At 44.6% G+C, this 22,026-nt stretch overlaps 1 protein-coding gene across 3 annotated transcripts in view; it reads left to right on the top strand.

Annotated features, from left to right (window-relative positions):
* LOC137436113 (uncharacterized) overlaps nt 1-22,026 on the top strand; it is a 150,617-nt gene that overhangs the window by 34,245 nt on the left and 94,346 nt on the right. For all 3 annotated transcript variants that reach the window (XM_078786566.1, XM_068129830.2, XM_078786565.1), the window contains exons 4-10: nt 1,214-1,321; nt 1,759-1,783; nt 3,777-3,862; nt 4,132-4,220; nt 4,322-4,356; nt 14,613-14,755; nt 15,455-15,507. In XM_078786566.1, coding sequence (XP_078642692.1) covers nt 1,214-1,321; nt 1,759-1,783; nt 3,777-3,862; nt 4,132-4,220; nt 4,322-4,356; nt 14,613-14,755; nt 15,455-15,507 — 539 coding nt within the window. The remainder of the gene's footprint in view (nt 1-1,213; nt 1,322-1,758; nt 1,784-3,776; nt 3,863-4,131; nt 4,221-4,321; nt 4,357-14,612; nt 14,756-15,454; nt 15,508-22,026) is intronic.

Below are 22,026 nucleotides of genomic sequence, written 5' to 3'. Positions count from 1 at the left end.
ATGGCCATGAGGAAAAGCTGAATTGTTGTAGTAAATTCATTCAAAAAGAACCCGGGCAACGCCGGGTGCATTCGGCTAGTAAGTCATAAATAGAAAATTTTCTTTGGTGATATAATCATTAGCCATGGTCTTAAAAAATTCAAGTGGCCCATGTTCAACAGGATGTACAATTTGGTCTATGTGTCAATTTTCGTGGCAATTGGCCCAGTTGTTTGGGCCAGATTGGTGTTTCACAGCCACAGGCAATGACTTTTACAAGCCCCAGCGACTGCAACAACAATTCCCATTTATGAAAGATCCTTGTTTCATGTTTCACTTCATGCCTTGCAATGGTTACCTCATATAACCTATGATTACCTTGCTGCTTTTTCATTCCACTACCTTGCTTTACAGTTTTGTGTGTGTGGTGTGTGGTGTGGTGTGTGTGTGATAACGCGACACCTCTATATACTTTTCATACTTTGCCTCTCCACTACAGGTATTCCTCTTTCATTAACTGATATAATAGCCGGCGAAGCCGGTGTTGTGAATGAACGCGTACGTATTATGTTGAAACGCCAGATTTTGCTGGATCCTTTGAGAATTTCTAAGCTTTGACGCACCAAATCGCTCCATGGAGGCCGCCATCTTGTGGATGCGGAAGTAGCATTAACAATTGCGAAAAAGTTCAATAGGAGTTTGTTTCACCCGTCTTTTTTTGATTCACAATCTTGTGCACCTATAATTTGTAATTAAAATAAGCCAGATTTTGCTGGATCCTTTGAGAATTTCGAAGCTTTGACGCACCACATCGCTCCATGGAGGCCGCCATCTTGCGGATGTGGAAGTATGCATAAAAAATTGTGGAAAAGTTCAATCGAGGCTTTGGCTTCGCCGGCTCATTGCGGCTTTGCAGTCGGGTCATATTATATCTGTGATCAAGGATCATGGGGAAAGGCTTTAAAGGATTGGTTTGTTATGTTGCATGGTTCTTCTTTAATAATAACGGCCATTGTCCCTGCTCTCAAATGTTGTGTTTGTGTGCTTCCCCTTCTCTCCCCATCTTGTCAACTGCTCCCCTTATAATATACTTTGCTTGTCTGTTTGATTTTTTTTTTTTTTTTTGTGTGTGATAAATGTTAGCTCTTTCACAAGCCTTGATCCTGTATACACATTTTTTTTTTTTACTTTTTCCATGTTGATTAAACTATATATTCTTTCTTTTTTGCTTCAGACGGTGAAGTGGTTTGAAAGGGCAACGGAATTTCTTTTCCTTGGTGATCATGAACTGGTCACTCCCTCGCTCACAGCTTTGTTTTACACTTACTTTGATCTCATGATTGTGAGTTCTTGATCACTTGATGCTCCATTACATGAGTGAAGTTTGAGGATTAATGGAAATTTTGTGCTAATTCTGTAGACAAAGCTTTTGTGGTGTTAGCTGTCGATTCCTCCGTGTGTTTGCCGTCCCTGTTGAACTGGGCGTCCCATCTGCCAGCATTAGTTGGTGGACGTCATAGATTCCACGGTGTTCTTCGTGCGGAGCAGGCGAGTTATCGCCGGTACCATGAACAAATTACAAATTCCTGCCTGAGCCTACAGAGGGCACTGCATCACTGGCCCTGGAGAATAATAATGGCAGTGGTGGTTTGTTGACCATCATTTTCTGGGGGTGCTGTGGTGCTGCTGATGCAATGCCCCTCCCCCCAGGCACAGCATTGTTTGTTATTTTAACAATGGTTTCAACTTTAATGCGTTCTTCTTCTTTTTTTCTTACAGGTGATGGCAGAATACAGTAAAGAAAGTAAGTTTTCTCCATTTGTTTATTCATGGGGAAAATAAACTGACAGGTGCATTAATATTTGTGAATTGGCACTGTCGATATGTTACATACTCCTTCCTTCCTTTACTCTTATTTCCTCTCAGATTATATCCTCTCCTCCTGCTTTCTCTAACTTTATTCAATTCATATTATTTTAAATTTTATGCCCTCCCTCCTCCCGCAATGTGTCTAATAGGTAGTCACTTTTTAGTTAAATTGGCTAGCATTTTTCTCCCTTCCATTCACTTCCTCCCCTCACCACCTCCCCCTCGTTTTCATTCCAACATTTATAAATTCTCCCAAGTTTCTCTCCTCCCTTCCATTTTTTTGCTTTCCTATTCTTTTTTTTTTTCCCCTCTCGATTTTAGCTTCCACCGCCTCTCCCCGACTTAATTATACGTGCATAATATGTAGTCCCAAACTGCATAGTGCTGCACAAGACAGCACATGCGCAAGTTTTGAATATATTTATTTATTTATTTGCTCTCCATATACTCGAGGAATGAATAAATGAATGATCGTTTTAAGGCCATTTTTCCCCGCTAGAGCAGGGGTTAGCCTTGCGGGCCCCATGACAATCATGGTTCCCTGTTTGAGGCAATGTTTTTATGGCCGGATGCCCTTGGTCCCTCTTACGATGCGCAAGGATATTGTATAGGTGTGTATGTGCAGGAATATATAGGTGTACCTATTCTAAACCGGGGTACACACCGGGATCATTCATCCCAGCAAGCTGGTACTCAATTTGCCGACCTCGGAAGGATGACAGGCTGAGTCAAACCCCCTGGCGTTAATTCAGCGATCGACCGGGATTCAAACCTAGGATCCCAAGCCAGCACCCTAACCGCTAAGCCAACACCAGATCTCTCCATATACTCTACTGAACATATTTTAATTTGTTCTTGTTTGATTTATTATTTGTTTTTTTTATAGAAAACTTGGTCTGACTGGATGGCCGAGATGTATGCATACTCGTCTTTCGGCTATCTCGACCCAGCTATAAACTGTCATCCTGGTGTTTCACAGGCAGGGTGGTGTGTGTGTGTGTGTGTGTGTGTGTGTGTGTGTGTGTGTGTGTGTGTGTGTGTGTGTGTGTGTGTGTGTGTGTGCGTGTGCGTGCACACGCTGTCCCTCAGATGGATGTTAAACTGTGCGTCGTGTTAGTTGGTAGATGTTAAAGATCCCAGAGTGTCCTTTACGAGGCGTAGGCAAGCTATTGCCGGCGCCATGGTAAAATTCCAAATTCCTATCCCAACTACTGCTGGGAAGGTAACATCAAACTACCCGGTATAACCCTTGCCAAGGCAACAGCACAATATTTTAAAGGTGAGGGATCTCTGGATCACTACTGGGAGATCGATTGGCTATCTGCGTGCCACAGGTCTGTTCGAGAAGAACTGACGTTAATCAACAACAACAACCCTGCCAAGAAACTGCTTTGGCAGCACCGACGTTGTGTAACATAGTATGGCACATCAGAAACATATAAAACTTGTTCTTCTGTTGTTTGGAATGGCATGCAATTGCTAGGTGGCAGAATTTGACACATTTAGAGTGCAAAGTGCAACCGTCGCTTTCCACATGGAGGCAGTGGATCACAAGCTATTTCGCACCAACCCCTGGGGATCTGTAAAGGAGCACTCTGGTACAATCGCATGGTTTTCCCTTGTGGGTTTTGTTAGAAGAGCGAATGTTGACGACACTACCATATGATACATGAAGATAAACCATCATGTACATTGTACATAAAACTATATATATATATATATATATTTAAACTCATTGATTTGTTAACAACATGATTGTTGGTGGTATTTTGCTGATGCGTATACTGGCTGTGGTGAAACCATATCCAATAGGATACTAATGTCTTCCCACTGAAGAAAGAACCCTGGAGGATGTCATATGGATCACTGTTTATTAAATGGCTGTGTGTTTCACATTTTATCTTGATCTTTTCTTCACCCCTTCCTAGGTGCAAATCACATTTTTGAAAACCTCTTTCACTTGACAAGCAGCTTAGTGACAGATCTTTCTGTCAAATTCCTCATAAGACTAGAGGTAATAAGGTATTGTAAATGCTAATAATGTGCCATCCATTCTTATGTGCATATGAAGAGTGGATCTAAGGAACAGTAATGGGATAATTAATATTGAGAAGCAGAAGGGGGAGCAGAGAATTAGTTTTGGGGAGAAGGGAAAAGTTTGGGAGAAGATGGAAGTAAGGGAAGGGAAGAGGGCAAGTTTGGGCATACATGAGGCATTTCTGCCAAATTGCTGATGGTTCTGATGACATTTGATGCAGTTATCTTTTTGATGTTTTTGTTTAGGCTGTGAGAGCCTTGAATGTGCTACTTAACACTGCAACCCGAGATGTTAAAAAGAAGTTTTGTGCATCTATGGAAGCAAATACATTAATGTAAGTTTAATGTTCAGTACAACTCGCTTTTATTACTGTCCGAGGACTATTAATCAATGCGTTTTGAGAGTTCTTGTAATTTCAATTTCTTTGCTTTTCAGGAAAGAATGTGGGGAATTTATTCTCAAAGCAGGTGGTAAGTGTAAATGGAACTTTAACTGCAGAGGTTTTCTCATTTGTGATGTTATTGTTTTTCACCACTGCTGTAAAACTTTGGCAGCCTTGTCCAATTTTTAATGATCACTCATTGCTGAAGAAGAAGAAAAAAAATGAAGAAAAGATTAAAGAGTCCAACTTCCCTGACAGATATAAAGCAGTATGGTGTGTTATCTACATAGATGGTTTCAAGATTATTTGATAGTCCTTGCATGACCCTTGCTGTTTTGCAGTTTTGTCAAATTGTGACATATTTTTAGAAATAAGTTATTTGATGATCGGATGTGATATTTTTTTTTTTTCTGGTTTGGCAAGTTTATGCTGGTTCTTTTGGCACAAGTATCGAAGTGTCCGAGCTCATTGGCAGTCGTGTATCTACGGTATCGCTCGCTAAATTAACCAAGAGGAGCACGGTAATGTCTGTAGGCTCTTTGGAGTGATGAACTTTGTACATCCTGGAAGAATAAGTTTACAACACAGTAGATCCTGTCGAGAGACCGTCAGACTCAAGCTCAAGACAGTCTTTCAAAACAAAAGTGGCCTTTCATTAAAAGAATACTCTCAGCACACCACCATATGCTTTATTGCTTTAAAGGGGCACTCTTCAAATGGATCTACTTTACCATTTGCATGATGCTTGGGATCTTAGCATCCTGGGTTCGAATCCTGGTCTATCAATGATTTTTTGCCAGGGGGGTTGACTCAGCCTGTCATCCTTCTGAGGTCGGCAAATTGAGTACCAGCTTGCTGGGATGAATGTGCCGGTGTGTGCCCCATTTTAGAATAGGTACACAGTGGCCCGCAAGAGGCGACTAGAAGGTTGGCGTCAGGAAGGGCAGCCGGCCATACAAACATTGCCTCAAAAAGGGAACCATGATTGTCATGGGGCCCGCAAGGCTAACCTCCGCTTTAGCAGGGAAATTGGCCTTAAAAAAGGGAATTTACCATTTGCATGGTAACAGTGGAATCCATTTCAGTTTTGTTTTGTCTGTGACATGTTGCAGGTCTCCAACAGCTCCATGTGTTTGGTGTTGTGGTTGTTGTTGTGGTTCTTCTTGTTGTTGTGGTTCTTCTTGTTGTTGTGGTTCTTCTTGTTGTTGTGGTTCTTCTTGTTGTTGTGGTTCTTGTTGGGGTCGATTGTTGAAATGCCATTGGTCAGACAGCTGCCAGACCCCACCCACATTTATTGCTTGACTCCACCCACCATGACACCCAGACAAAATAGCATGGCTGCCATCCTGGTTTTCTGGTGGGTCTAAAATATCAGGCCTTTAGGCCTCTGCTGATTATACATTGACCAGGTTTTCTTCTGTCATATTTTCATTGGCTGTGTTTTTGTCGAGTGTTGATTGGAAGTGGGGGGAGGGAGGTGTCTTCAAGTGTTATGTAATATATTGGGGGGGGTGGAAGGAAGACCCAGCTGTCCGTCAGACTCGTAATTGATATTGAACCAAACTGTGAAGACCCTCGGAGAAAAATTGTGTAATACCTTCAACGGCAAGGATGAAGGAGTTTATTAAACGGAGAAGGCGAAAAATATGTATTTTGTGTTGCAGGATGTGACGACAGTCATTGTTGTTTTAATATATATATATATTTTGTTTTTTTACAATAATAGCATATCAATAAAATTGATATCACATAGCAAGATAATGTTTTGTTTTCAGAAAAGTAAATGAAAAAATTTTCTCACCATCTCCTCCATTTATAAAAGGTGTATTGAAACTAAATGGACAGAGTAAAGCACAATTTCACCAAACCTGTTTTTGGAAAACTGGAAACGGTATAATTGTAAAGTTTGCAGTCCACTTATTGGCACACCTTAGCTGATGAGACCGTCTATATTCATATATTGCAAGTTTAATTTTTTTTTTGTTTTTTTTGTATAGATCAAGGCTCATGTAAGAGCTAGCACATTAAACACACATTAGCACAAAAAACATAAACGGACACATAAAACGTAATAAAGAGAGGGGTAGATAAGATGGGGAGAGAGGGAAGCACACAAGCACAACAGTGGAGAACAGGGGCATCAGGAGATCTGTGGAAGGGAGAGGGAGAGGGGGGGGGGGTGGGAAGGGATTTGGGATGTATTAACGGGGGTAGAAAAGATCAAGGTTTTGGATGGCGTAAGATAAGAGATGGTGGTGCACAGCTGTTTTAAAGACTTGGAGGGAGGATGAGGGATTGAAGAGAGTGGGAGTTTGTTCCAGAGATGGGAGAAAGGAGAAATGAGAGTGTGAAGGTGAGCAGAGATTCTTGATTTTGGCAGTTTCACCAGAAAAGGGTTGCTGACAGTTCTTGTGCGACCTGAAGGAATATTTGGGGGACAGAGCACAGCCAGAGCTGGGGGAGCAAGGCCAGAAAGGAGTCTGTAGAAGAAAAAGACCATCAACCGGCCTGCGGTGAGAAAAGTGAAAGGCCCTCGGAATCGGCTTCATCGCTGGAGATACCAATGATCCTGAAAGCTTTATGCCTAAGTCACACATAGGCGGATTTGTCGGCGACTACTGGTGACTGGAAAAATCGCCACCACCCGCCGACAATCGTAATGAAACCGTAATGGACGGTCGCCTGTAGTCGTGGTTATCCTCCCCAGGTCGGCTGCAGTCGGCAAGAGCCGCAAAGGGGCCAAATATTTTTTTAAATGTTTAAAAACGGCGCGCTCAGTCGCACTCAAAAAAAATCCGCCATACTGTCATCGGTATCCGTAATAAGAGTGTAAAGCGGCCGCAACCCAGTCGCTCAGTCTTCCGCAATCGCCCCACCAGCTAGCACGGCAGAGATGCGAATGCCATACGGCCTTCCTGCGGCATCTTCCCGACTACGGGCCGACACTGTTGCGGCTGCATATCGACTACAGAAGAACTGCCACGTCTCCCCTGCGGCTATGGGAGACTGACGACGACAGCAGTAGGACTAGTGGCGGCCGAGTTACGGCCATTGGCGACAAAGATACGACTGCCTGGCGACTGCATTACGACATACCACGATTCCATGGCAAGACAGGATGGTGTGAGGGTCTCCGTGGAGTGAGGTCCTGTGGTGCCGACAAGGATATGGCTTTATTGTTTGGACTTGGGACTTTTGGGAACTTTATTTTTGGGACTTTGGTCCTTTGGAAACTTTATTTATGGGACTTGGGACCAGTGGAAATAATTTGTTGGACTTTATTTCCATTCTCTCTCCCTGCAGAAAAGTTTGATTATTACATTACAATGATACATCTTTATTAACTTTGTTATTGTACATCAAACATCTTTATGCTTCATGTCATACATCATTGAAATGAACAAAGTGAAATGTAAAATAGAGAAATAAAGATTTAAAAAGTTGTGTGAATCGTCTCCAATCGCCGGCGGTCTTATTGCAGTCTTGCGGACGTCGGAGTAAACCGCCACCCGGCCCCAATGCAGTCGCCGCGATCCGCCATCGGTCGTAATCCAGCCGCCAGACTGTCGCCACGCTGCCGCCGTGCATCCGCAATGCAGTCGTCGATCTTCAACAGTCGCCATCCCACTCGGGGTGTCGTCGCAATGTGGCCGCCTGCAGTCGCCATACTGCCGCCTGACCATATTTGACCGCCCGAAATCGCCAGTGGTCGCCAAAATATCCGCCTATGTGTGACTTAGGCATTAGGTTTCTACAGCATGAGGCAGGAGCACCAGCCCAGAGGGGAGGGCAGTACTCGATCAAGCTGCGGATGAAAGCTTTGTATGTGGTTAGGAGCTCAGAGGTGCCAAGGAAGAACTTCGCACGATGGAGGATGCCCAGTCATTGACTGGCTTTGGAGGCCAGCTTGGAAATGTGGTTTTCCCAGGAAAGATCATGGCTGATAGTGAGACCCAAGAGCTTGAGTGACAGAACTTCTTCAAGAGGATTGTTCAGAAAGTGGATGGGAGGGTTGTCCAGACAGTCTTTACGGAGAGACAAAGTGGCAGTGTGAGATTTGTCCGGATTGAAAGACATGTTTCACTTGTTTGTCCAGGTCTGCAGAGAGTGAGGAGGCTGCTGTCTGCCGATCTGAGGGGTGAGATATGGTGCTGCATAGAGTGGAGTCATCAGCAAAGAGATAGAGACGATTTTCTAGAGTCAGAGATCATTCATTAAGACCAAAAAAGCACGGGGCCAAGAACACTGTGTTGCGGAACTCGAGCCTGAACAGGAAGGGGAGATGAGAGAATTCCATTCAGGGCCACACGTTGACTGCGACGGGAGAGAAAGTCCATCAGCCATGCGTGGAGGTTTCCATGGATACCATAAGAGGAGAGTTTGGTGAGCAGAGTGGGGTGCCAGACCATATCGAAGGCACAAGATATGTGAAGGAAGACTGCTCTGATTTCCTGTTTGGCGTTGAGGGCCTCCATCCATTGTTGAGACAGCAGAAGCAGCATGTTCAGAGTAGAATGACATGGTCTGAATCCAAAATGATGATCAGAGATCAAGCCTTTGGAGAAGAGGAAGGATTTTATATCAGAAGCAATGATGGATTCCATGACCTTGCTGATTATTGGGAGCAGGCTGATGGGTCTATAGTTGCAAGGATCTGTTTTTGCTCCTTTCTTATGTAAAGCGGTAATGTTTGCTGATTTCCAAGCTGATGGCAGATGACCTTGAGCAAAAGAGAGGATGAAAAGAACGGTGAGAGGGTGAGATAGAATGCCACAGCAGGATTTTAGGACCCGTGGGCTGATGTCTGGTCCAGTTGTAGAATCAGAGTCAAGGTTTGACAGAAACTTCTCCACCTTGTCAAGAGAGAAGGACACAGAGTCCAGGAGCATCTATGTATGGCTGGGTAAGGTGGGTACAGAGAGAGATGGGTTTGGGACACAAGATTTTGAGGCATTCGGCTTTTTCACGTGCAGTGTCAGCGGTTTGAGGTAAGGGAGTGGATGGAGGGGGAACACACATCAGTCACAGATTTGGCGAAATGCCACCAGGGTTTGGAGGAGGGAGACGGGTTTGAGAGTTCAGTCCTGAGAGTGGAGAGATAGTGCTTCCTGGCTCTCCTGAGGGTAGACACACACTTTTTCCGAGCTCTGTGAAAGGGACGGAGATTGCCTTCAGTTGGATTTGCCTTCCATGAGGCAAAGGCATGTTGTTTCAGGGCAACTGCCTCGCTACAATATTCTGTATACCATGGATGGGAGGAAGGGTATGACAACTGAAGACGAGATGGGATAAATCTGTGCATGAGAGAGAGCAGTTTACTTTGGAAGAATTCCCAGGAAGAGTTGATGTCAGAGGCAGTAGAGATTGGAGACCAGTCCAGATGTTTGGCTGCTTGAAGACCGTGACAGTCGGCTTGAGTGAAATGCCAGACTCGTCGATGCTGAGGCGGCTCTCTGAGAATGGCCAGAGAGACGTCCACTTTAACAAGCAAATTATCGGATGAACTGATTGGAGCAGAAGAACAGCAGACATTTGAAAGCAGGCAGTAAGAAAGCCATTGCTAAGATGGCAAAATAAGAAAAAGAGGCCTGCCTGGGCCATGAAGCACCGCCAGTGGACTACTGAAGACTGGAAGAAGGTCTTATGGACCGATGAATCAAAATTTGAAATCTTTGGTTCATCACGCAGGGTTTTTGTATGCCGTCAAGTAGGTGAAAGGATGGTTCCTCAGTGTGTGACACCAACTGTCACACATGGAGGAGGAAGCGTGATGGTCTGGGGCTCTTTTTCTGGATCCAGATTCGGCGACTTGCACAGAGTGACTGGCACCCTGAACCAAAAGGGCTACCACAGCATTTTGCAGCGCCATGCAATACCCTCTGATATACGCCTAGTTGGTCAGGGGTACATCCTACAGCAAGATAATGACCCTAAACACACCTCCAGGCTATGTCAAAACTACCTTCGAGGAAAAGAACAAGACGGTAGGCTTCAAATCATGGAATGGCCAGCGCAGTCTCCAGACTTAAACCCCATCGAGCTGGTTTGGGATTAACTGGACAGAAGGGTGAAAGCAAAGCGACCTACAAGTGCAACACATTTGTGGGAACTTCTGCAACAGTGTTGGGAAGAACTTGCCGAACAATATTTGATTTCCATTGTGGAAAGAATGCCACGAGTGTGTTCGGCGGTTATATCTGCAAAAGGTGACTATCTTGCTGGGTCAAAAATGAAAATTAAATTTTGTTAAACAAAAGGATTCTATGATTTCTTTTTTATCTCCAATTGTTTATTTGTTCTATGCTTAATTTCAGAGTACATTGAGACATTAATTGCCCTCGAGCGACGGGGCTTGCTTCGATCTCTCCACGGCATCAAAGTTTGAGTTTTCCCGTTCGTTTCTTTGTCAAATTTCCGCTGGGTATTTTGTTGTGTATGTGTTATTGTGTGTTTCTATTTGGTTTTGGTTTTGTAGTTGTTGCAAATTTTTGTGTAATTAGTCGTTTCTTTGTTCGCGCCTCGTGCGGCCTGGTGTCTCGTGCGGCCTCCTCGTCTCGACTTGTGCCCCGCCCCCTATATTTCTTTTTTCTTTCACCTCTGCTCCTGCTTTCTCAAATCCACGTTCTCACAGAGACTTTTCCCAGATTGTTTTTCATGGTTTTGTTTAAATATTATTTAAATATGTTTAAACCGCAGCCGTGATGCTGACGCCGCCCTCCCCCCCACCCCCCAGAATTTCCATGTGTTAAACGTTTCCCGGTGTGTACCCTGGATAAGAATAGGTACGCCCTATCCCTGCGTGTCGTAAGAGGCGACTAAGAGGGTTGGCGTCAGGAAGGGCATCCGGCCATAAAAACATTGCCTCAAAAAAGAGAACCATGACAATTACAACTACATATGGGCAGGGTACAGCCCGAAGTGGAAATCGGTTTCTGAGGTTTGGGACATGGAATGTAGGGACAATGACAGGGAGATCAGGAGAAGTGGTAGAAGTATTGGTCAGAAGAAGAGTGGACATATGTTGTGTGCAAGAGATGAGATGGAAGGGAAGTGGTGTGAATGGTGAAGGGTAGGCAGGGACAGAAATACAAGTTTGTGTGGCAAGGGTGCCTGGAGGGCATGAATGGTGTTGGTGTCCTGTTTTCTGAGGAGTTTGGAGACAGTGTGGTGAGTGTGACTAGAGTGAGTGATAGGTTGATGATGGTGAAAATGATGATTGGAAAGCTCTTGGTGAACGTCATCTCGGGATATGCTCCGCAGGTTGGTCGAAGCGATGAAGAGAAGGACAAGTTCTGGTGTGCGATAGAGAAGCTGATGGAAAACGTGAAAGATGAGGAAGTTGTGGTAGGAGGAGACCTGAATGGACATGTGGGAAAGAGTATGGATGGTTTTGACGGAGTTCATGGGGGTTACGGATATGGTGTGAGAAATGGAGAAGGTGAAAGGATTTTGGAGTTTGCTGATGGAGCTGATTTGTTGATTTGTAATACTCGGTTCCAGAAAGAGGATAATAAGCTTGTTACATACACGTCAGGTGGGTCGACGACAACCGTTGACTACCTGATGGTGCGTAGGCGAGATAGGGGGCACCTCCGGGACACAAAGGTGATCCCGGGGGAGGAGGCTGTTTCACAGCACCACTTGGTTGTCTGCGACGTAAGGGTGAAAGGTGTGAGGAGAGCTCGGCGGGTGAAGTACCAACCGAGAATGAAGGTGTGGAGGTTGAAAGAGGTGACAGTAAGGGAGGCATTAAAAGAGAGGCTGAGTAGGGTCGAGGATGATGTGGTTGAGCTTGAAAGTGGTTGGATGTCAATGAAAGCTCGTCTGTTGGGAGCCGTTGGTGAGGTATGTGGATGGACAAAAGGACCACCGAGGCACTCGGAAACATGGTGGTGGGATGATGAAGTTGGAAAGAGGATTGACGAGAAGAGGAAGAAGTTCAAGGAGTGGCAGAAGGCGAAGGGTACGGGAGCAGAAACAGCAGACCATGAAAGTTATAAGGCAGCCAGGAAGGCTGCAAAGAAAGAGGTAGCAAAGGCGCAGGAGGCATGTAGGAAAATGTTCGGAGAACGCTTGGATTCGGAAGAGGGTCAGAAAGCAGTATTCAGGATTGCAAAGCAGATAGCGAAAGAGAGGTGTGATGTGATGGGGGTGAGTTGCTTGAAGGATGAAGTGGGACAAATCGTTGTCGACCCAGATGGAATTAAAGGAAGATGGAAAAGATATATGGAAATGCTGTTGAATACAGAGAACAAATGGGATGGCAACATAGAGAGTAACCCAGTTTTAGGACAGGCAGAGAAGATAACTGAGAAGGAAGTTGAGGAAGCGATAAAAGCAATGAAGGGTAGAAAAGCGGGAGGGCCGACGGGAGTTGTGGGAGATATGTTGAAGGCAGCAGGAAGTTGGGGTGTGAAGAGAATGACAGAGATCTGTAATCTGGTGGTGAAAGAAGGCCGCATTCCAGTGGATTGGGAACTGAGTACCCTCGTCCCTCTATACAAGGGGAAAGGTGACCCTCTGGAGTGTGGCTCGTACCGAGCGATAAAGTTATTGGAGCATGGAATGAAGGTATTGGAAAGGGTGTTGTAGAGGAGGATAAGGAAGAAAGTGAAGATCGACGAAATGCAGTTTGGATTCATGTCAGGAAGAGGAACGACAGACGCGCTTTTCATTGTGAGGCAGTTGCAGGAGAAGTACATGGAGAAGAGGAAGAAGTTGTTTCTTGGGTTTGTTGATCTGGAGAAAGCATTCGATCGGGTTCCACGCCAAGTATTGACATGGGGATTGAGGAAGTTAGGAGTGGAGGAATGGTTGATCAGAGTAGTGATGGCAATGTACAAAAGAGCACGCACAGCTGTAAGGACGAAGGATGGGAACAGTGGTGAGTTTGAGGTGAAGGTGGGAGTGCATCAGGGGTCGGTACTAAGTCCACTACTATTTGTAGCTGTGATGGAGGTGCTGGCTCAGAACGTAAAGGAGGGTTTACCGTGGGAGTTGTATGCAGTTGATCTGGTGTTGATTGCAGAAAGTATGGATGGACTGAAGGAAAAGATGAACACGTGGAAGGAATGTATGGAGACAAAAGGTCTGAAGGTGAATATCGGAAAGACGAAGGTGATGGCAAGTGGTAAAGCATGTGGTGAGGTGGAAAGTACTGGGAAGTGGCCCTGTGCTGTGTGTAGAAGGTGTCGGAGTGAACTCCATTCAATGTACAATGTGCGCTGAGTGGGTTCATCAAAAATGTAGTGGTCTGAGAGGGTCATTAACCAGTGTGGCAGCTACATTCAAATGTAAGGTGTGCACAGAGGGAGCTGCAGATGGAGGAAATGTTGAGTTGGATCTTGGAGACGGTGTGAAGCTGGAAGGTGTGAAAACATTTTGCTACCTCGTAGACATGCTGAATGGAGAAGGTGGATCAGACTCGGCAACGGTTGCTGGAGTGAGATGTGCATGGAAGAAGTTTCGGGAATTGAGTGGCGTGCTGATGATGGGAGTGTCGTTGAAGCTGAAGGGAAAGGTGTATGCTGCATGTGTGAGAAGTGTTATGATTTATGGGAGTGAGACATGGGTCATGAATGTAGAGCAGCAACGAAGGCTGGAAAGGGTGGAAATGCGAATGGTTCGGTGGATGTGTGGAGTATCGTTGAGAGAAAGGAAGACAAATGATGAATTGTGAAAGATGATGGGAATAGAGCCTGTGATGGATGCTGTGAAGAGAAACAGTTTGAGATGGTTTGGTCATGTGTTGAGGAAGGATGAAAGTGACTGGTTGAGAAGAGTGATGGAAATGAATGTAGAATGAAGTAGAAGACGGGGAAGACCGAGAAAGACTTGGCTAAAGATGGTGGAAGAAGAAATGCGGGCAAGGGGGTTAACAAGGAGAGATGCAGAAAATAGGGCAAAATGGAGAAGATTGTCATGGGGACCGCAAGGCTAACCCCCGCTCTAGCAGGGAAAATGGCCTTTAAAATGCATGTTGTTGTTGTTGTATTGAGACATTAATCTGCATGCATTTCAATAACAACTGGAAAAATTGAGGTGTTCTAAAACTTTTGACCGGTAGTGTACATGTGGGTGGGATGGAATTGTAATGAGTATTGGTCAAAATGTTTTCACAACTATGAAGGAATTTCCACTGCAAGTGAAATCTTGTGTAGTTTCCAGCCAGTGTCACATATTATTCTCATTATTGTGTTAGTTTATTGATGACATTGGAATACAGGTTGTGTTTTTGTGTATGAAACATCCCAGATTCGTTCCCGCATTTCATGTAGTATTGCTCGTTTTTTCGGGGGTTTCAAAGTTGAACCAACTACTTGTATTAACTAATTGTTTATCCAGATTATGAGCTGCAGGTAGCAGTGATGGAGGTTTTGTGTCGGCTCACAAAGAAGGAAAAAAGGAAGGAACTGTCGTCGCAGTGGTTTGACGTGGACTTTGTGGTGGAAGCTTTTTGTGCGATCAAAGACTCTGACTTTGAAACGGTATTGGTTGGGGTTAGGGGTGGATTTTGGGAGGGAGTAGTTCGGGATGTATCTACCAGATCCAGCAATCTTGCATGATCCAGGTGAACAAAAAGTCACTCGACTGATGTCCACCTGGTACTTTACTTTTCCTTTTTAAATGATCTTCCAGCAAGCATATATGGAATACATTTCTGTACTGTATATGATTTTCAGGCTGGTAATACTGTATTTTGAGCCACTTTTCAGATTATTATTTTTGACTCCCTATTTGACTTGAAACTCAGGAAGTTTAAGATGTGTCAGAGCTTGTGAATCGTTCATTTAAACTTGAATCTTTAATCCTTTCATTCTCTATACTACAAGATTGATTTCATTAGAAGTGTAATTCTTCACGTTAACATTTCTCTAAAAAGGTCTATTAAAATTAATAAACGGGAAGAAAACAGATTCGCGGGAGAGAACTTGTAATGTGGACATTGTCAGGTTGGCTTGCGAGAATTAAAAATAATGTGATCCAAGGTCGAGATTCGAAACTTTTGGTTCTAGATCTGATGATTTGTATGCCAGTTTCCAATGATTTATAGATATTAATGAATGTTTTGATAGTTTGGCTGTGTACATGACAGGTAGTTGTATAGACTTTCTTTTTGAGCTTGTTTTGATGTCATAGTTTGTCTTGTTTTTAAGCTCCATTAAACTTTTTTTTATTTATGATAGGATTGCCGGAACTTCTTGAACATGGTCAATGGAATGCGGCAAGATGAATGCAGGTGTGTATGATGATATTTTAGGTTGTCTTAAAATCCCTAGTTGTTGTTGTTGCTCTTTAAAGGCCACTATTATCCCACCTTGGGTCAGCCGGGGGAAGCTTGGCCCAAGTTTTGTGCTACTCTTTGCAAAAGACACCATGGGATCTTTAATGCCCACCAACCCATGCTGGCAGACGCGACTCCCAGTTTAACGTCCATCCGAGGGATGGCACACGCATTGAATCACCCTGCCTGTGAAACTCCAAACTGACAGTTTATGACTAAGGTTGAGATTTTAACCCAGACTAGACAGCTCAAAGGAGAATGCTCTTTCTTTCTAAGCTACCTTGCTTGGCCTTTTTCTGCTCCTCTGGCTAAACAGCCTCAACACATGCTAAAGAAGCTGTGATTTTGCTAATTTTCCTCTGACTCGCGTTGATCAGCTCGCTGTGCTCGCCTCACCACACATCATCGCTAAAGAGGCACATGCTTGTTTTAACTGAGGATAATGGCTGTGCATGAGTTGCTGTGTTGTCATGATTTACACCAATCATAATACAAACGTTTATTTTGTGCAAATTTATTTGCAATGTTGGTGATATTATTTATTTGTAATCTAAAAAAGTCCAAGTGGTGTAAAGCTCAAAGTCTAAATGGTCAAGGGGTCAAACTGTATAATCTGTCTGAAGGGTGGAAGGTGTCTAAATGGTGTTAAGGTCTAATGGGTCGATAGAGAATTGAGGGATGTAAAGGTCTAAAGGTTCTTGGGATCTAGAGTAAAAATGGTCTTAAGTTTGAAGGGATATAAAGGTGTCTAAAGTATTGAAAAGGTCCTCCTCTCACCCCACATCCATTGGACTCCTACCCAACCCCTTCTCCTCCCTCTTCCCACCCCTCCCTCCAGACTCCCACACCTTTTCCCCTCCTTCCTCCCTCCAGACTCCTACCCCACCCTTTCTCCTCCTTCTTCCCACATCCTCCCAACCAACTCCCTCCCTCCTGTTCCCACCCTGCCCCCCACTCACCTCCGGACCCTCACCCCACCGTTTACCCTTCTTCCTCCCTCGTCCTCCTTTTCCCCTCCTTCCACTCCCTCCTACCCCACTCCTTACCCTCCCTCACCCCACCTGTTCCCTTGCCTCCGCCAACCCAATCCCCTCCCTCTGAACTCCCAAACCCACGAGGCCCATGTGTTTACAATATATTAATTGTGAGAAAATGACTGTTTTAAAACTCCTATTAAAAAATGTGATCCTATATAGTTTCATCGCAATTAACCTTGGAAGCTTAGAGGAAGGCAGCCATTACCAAGCAGCTTGTAGAGCGCTCATCAATTGGCTTAAGCACTAAAGCAAGCACCCCAACGAAACAGTTGATAAGGAATGGCTGATCGTGTGTTTGTAAGATATTGAGTTATAAGCGACACGTGACAGTATCTGTCCAGCTGACAGAAAGTAACTATGTTTGACGTCCCGAAATGTGGCGTGGCTTTGTATGGTGACTGGCGGTTGGGCTTCTGGGCTGTTGGAGAGAGGCGTGACTTGGCCAAAAGGCCGTGCTTTTGATGCTGAGGAAGGAAGGTGTGGCCTGTAAAATGGGCGGCATTTAAGACCCGCAGACACAAACTCAGATATATACAGTCACGTGAAAAAGTAAGTACACCCCATGTAAAGTTTTGACTTTTTCAACATATTTCAACATACAGATATTTGATCTTCATTTCAACAACATTGAAAGATAAAGGTGATATAATATAACAAATATCATGAAACATTTACATTTTGTAGTCTATTGTATAATTTAAATAAACATAAATGCAAATTTTGCATGTGGAAAAAGTAAGTACACCCCTGCATTTATCACTACTTCAAATACCTAAAATTAGAATCAGGTGCACCAGCTCAGGTGCAAATGATTAGAACATTGTTAGAGAGGATCTTGGAGGAACTTGTCTTATTTAAACCTCAGACATTTAGTTTGGTTTGCTCTTTGTTGTTGAAGTGTGCGGCGTCACCATGTCTAGATCAAAAGAGCTCTCTGAGGCCTTCAGAAAGAAGGTTATAGATGTCTACAAGTCTGGGAAGGGATTTAAAAAGATCTCCAAACAATTTGAAATCAATCATTCGACTGTCCGGAAGATCATCTACAAGTGGATAAGATTCCAAACAACTGCCAACTTGTTCAGGCCAGGCCGCCCCAGCAAGTTCAGCTCGAGAGCAGACTGCAAGATGCTGAAAGACGTCTAAGAACCCCAGAATGTCATCACGGGACCTACAGATAGCTCTTGCCACTGTTGATTTCAAAGTGCACGAGTCTACCATTAGAAAGAGGCTGCACAAATTTGATCTACATGGGAGGTGTGCCAGGAGGAAACATTTGCTGTCCAGAAAGAACATCAGGGCAAGACTAAAGTTTGCCCATGAACACCTCGGCAAAGACCAGCACTTCTGGAACAACGTGCTCTGGACAGATGTCAAAGGTAGAACTATTTGGCCACAGTACCAGAAGACATGTTTGGGGAAAACCGAAGACAGCATTTGACCACAAGAACCTGATACGAACTGTAAAGCATGGTGGTGGAAATATTATGGTTTGGGGCAGCTTTGCTGCATCAGGGCCTGGGCAGCTCACCATCATAGAATCCTCTATGAATTCTTCATTGTACCAGAGGGTGCTTGAGGATAATGTGAGGCCATCTGTCAGAAAGTTGAAGCTCAACCGAAGGTGGACCTTGCAACATGACAATGACCCTAAACATACCAGTAAATCCACCAAGGATGGCTGAAAAGAAAGAAATGGAGGGTTCTGGAATGGCCAAGTCAAAGCCCGGATCTAAGTCCCATTGAGATGTTGTTGGGGGATTTGAAACGAGCTGTGCATGCAAGAAACCCCTCAAACATCACACAGCTGAAATAATTCTGCATGGAGGAGTGGGCAAAAATTTCTCCCAGTCGATGTCAGAGACTGGTAGACAGTTATAAGAAACGCCGACTTGAGGTTGTTTCTGCCAAAGGGGGCAATACCACCTATTAGAGCCAAGGGTGTACTTACTTTTTCCACAGAAGGAAATGGCATCTGTTAATTTTTTGTTGAATAAATTATTGCAAAGTCAATTCTTCATTGTTTTTTGTTCAATTAGATCACCTTTATCTGTAGATATGGTTTAAATGAAGATCAAATATTGATATGTCCACATATGTTAAGATTAAAAAAAAAAAAAAATGTCATGGGGTGTACTTACTTTTTCCACATGCAAAATTTGCATTTGTTTATTTAAATTATACAATGGACTACAAAATGTAAATGTTTCATGATATTTGTTATATTATATCACATTTATCTATCAATATTAGGGTTCCATTCGATAGGGTTCCACGCAAAGTATTGACATGGGCATTGAGGAAGTTAGAAGTGGAGGAATGGTTGATCAGAGTTGTGATGGCAATGTACAAAAGAGTGCGCACAGCTGTAAGGACGAAGGACGGGAACAGTGGTGAGTTTGAGGTGAAGGTGGGAGTGCATCAGGGGTCGGTACCAAGTCCACTACTATTTGTAGCTGTGATGGAGGTGCTGGCTCAGAACGTAAAGGAGGGTTTACCGTGGGAGTTGTTGTATGCAGATGATCTGGTGTTGATTGCGGAAAGTATGGATGGACTGAAGGAAAAGATGAGCAAGTGGAAGGAAAGTATGGAGACAAAAGGTCTGAAGGTGAATATAGGAAAGACGAAGGTGATGGCAAGTGGTAAAGCATGTGGTGAGGTGGAAATAACTGGGAAGTGGCCATGTGCTGTGTGCAGGAAGGGTGTCGGAGTGAACGCCATTCGATGTACAATGTGCGCTGAGTGGGTTCATCAAAAATGGCGTGGTCTGAGAGGGTCATTAACCAGTGTGGCAGCTACATTCAAATGTAAGGTGTGCACAGAGGGAGCTGCAGATGGAGGAAATGTTGAGTTGGATCTTGGAGACGGCATGAAGCTGGAAGGTGTGAAAACATTTTGCTATCTCGGAGACATGCTGAATGGAGAAGGTGGATCAGACTCGGCAACGGTTGCTAGAGTGAGATGTGCATGGAAGAAGTTTCGGGAACTGAGTGGCGTGCTGATGAGGAGGGGAGTGTCGTTGAAGCTGAAGGGAAAGGTGTGTGCTGTATGTGTAAGAAGTGTTATGATTTATGGGAGCGAGACATGGGTCATGAATGTAGAGCAGCAACGAAGGCTGGAAAGGGTGGAAATGCGAATGGTTCGGTGGATGTGCGGAGTGTCGCTGAGAGAGAGGAAGACAAATGATGAATTGCGAAAGATGATATGAATAGAGCCTGTGATTGATGCTGTGAAGAGGAACAGGTTGAGATGGTTTGGTCATGTGTTGAGGAAGGATGAAAGCGACTGGTTGAGAAGAGTGATGGAAATGAATGTAGAAGGAAGTAGAGGATGGGGAAGACCGAGAAAGACTAGGCTAAAGACGGTGGAAGAAGACATGCGGGCAAGGGGGTTAACAAGGAGAGATGCAGAAAATAGGGCAAAATGGAGAAGATTGTCATGGGGACCGCAAGGCTAACCCCCGCTCTAGCAGGGAAAATGGCCTTTTAAAATGCATGTTGTTGTTTTTGTTGTTGTTGTTGTTGTATTTATCTATCAATATTGTTGAAATGAAGATCAAGTATCTGTATTGTTACATATTTATGTGAATGTATGTGAATTACCATTCAGGTCTTTGCTTATCCATGTTTAGTAGATGAAGGGTTGTTGTGGTTGGAGGGTCAGGAGCCCTTCTGAAAAGTGTCCGGAAACGGAAGTGACCGGAAACGGAAGAAGAAAAGACACGAGGAAGAAACGCGACGAGTATTCTTCTTCCTCGCCCCGCTCCGACGAAAGGTGGGATTGATTGAGCCGTGTGGAAAAGCGGCGTTCCCGAGCCCGTCTGGCGAGAGGAGTTACCGGGACGGATACCTGCCCGGTGGACGTCAAACTGTCGTGTGGCCGTGCACCGACCCAGCGTTTGGCACCGTTCGCGACACCGTCTAAAAAGACGCGTACGGGTCGCCCGTTGGGGCCTAACACGCCTTGCAAGCGGCGTGGGGCTTTTGGCTTGCTTTCCCGTACCCGCTTCGCGTGGCCACGAGGGGCTGCAGCCGGGGTGCCTGGTACGATACCTGCCCGGTGGAAACACGTCCACTCGGGGTTCGTTCAACCGCCCGAGTGCGGCGACGCCGACCATCATCTTGGTCAGGAGGGGCCCAGAGACATTGTGCGGGACCGAGACCAAAAGGGGGTCGTGAGTACCCACGGGGACACACATATATAAGATGGCCATCTTAATCATAGGGAATTGATTGTGGATTGGGAATTGTTGATAGTTGTTTATTGTTGATTGCTCGGGGAAAATCTCCGTGGTTGTATCATTGAAATTGTACGGTATCATTACCATTGAAATATATCCTTGAACATCAGTTGTCTCTTGGGTGGAATTCATATGGATTGCGTGGCGAAAGCGCATATATAATACAACTTTCTGGCGAAGTTCCTCTCACGGTCCGGGGGTCACCGAGACCAGGTATTCACCGAGGGGACCACGTAACAGAATTGGGGGCTCGTCCAAATTACGATTCGCAATTGGGTCTACGTCCGGGATCTAAAAGTGTATTTGTATAAAATAATAAAATAATATTTTTATTAATTAAAATTTATTAATTAAGTATTAATTGGTAACTTTTTGGGGAAATTGGGGTAAAGTCTTGGGTGAAGGTTAACAGGTGTTAACGATAGTCACCATGGCGTTTGTGGCACAGAACTTTGCGGTAACACCGAGTGAGGCACAGTTCCGAGCGTTATTAAAGTCGGACCTCTTGAAATTGGCCAAACATTTTAACGTGGAGGTCCGAACTAATTTGAGGAAGGCAGAGTTGCAGGCCACGGTGATACAATCTATGGTGGGATTAGGAACATGGGACGAGTTAGCCTGGGAGTGGCTACCCGAAGAACCAGAAGACGTTGAGCTCCGGAAACTGGAGTTGCAATTACGGAGCCAGGAACGGATCAAAGAAGAAGAAAGGAAAGCAGAAAAGGAAAGAGCAGAAGAAGAAAGGAAAGCAGAAGAGAGGAGAGAAGAGAAACAAGCAGAGGAAAGGAGAGTGGAACGAGAACTCCAGGAAAGGTTAGCAGAAGAAGAAAGGAAAGCAGAAAAGGAAAGATCAGAAGAAGAAAGGAAAGCAGAAGAGAGGAGAGAAGAGAAACAAGCAGAGGAAAGGAGGGTGGAACGAGAACTCCAGGAAAGGTTAGAACGGAGAAAAGCAGAGGAGAGGAGAGCTGCAAGGGACCTCGAAGCAGAGGAGAGAAAAGCGGAAAGGGAATTAAAGGAACGTGACATGGAGCTTCAGCAAGAAATCAAATTCAAGGAGCTGGAGTTAATGAGAGAACGGGGAGAGGCACCACCCTTGCTGACGGGGTCGACACCTAACCAGAAAACCTGGGATGTGGGCAGACATGTGAGGCTGGTTCCACCGTTCAGTGAAAAGGAAGTCGCGAAATTTTTTCCACACTT

The sequence above is a fragment of the Myxine glutinosa genome, chromosome 11 (genome assembly GCF_964187855.1).
Source record: "Myxine glutinosa chromosome 11, kmMyxGlut1.1, whole genome shotgun sequence".
Lineage (NCBI taxonomy): Eukaryota > Metazoa > Chordata > Myxini > Myxiniformes > Myxinidae > Myxine > Myxine glutinosa.
Note: the sequence above shows the minus strand (reverse complement) of the source record. Positions and strands in the feature narration are given on the sequence as shown.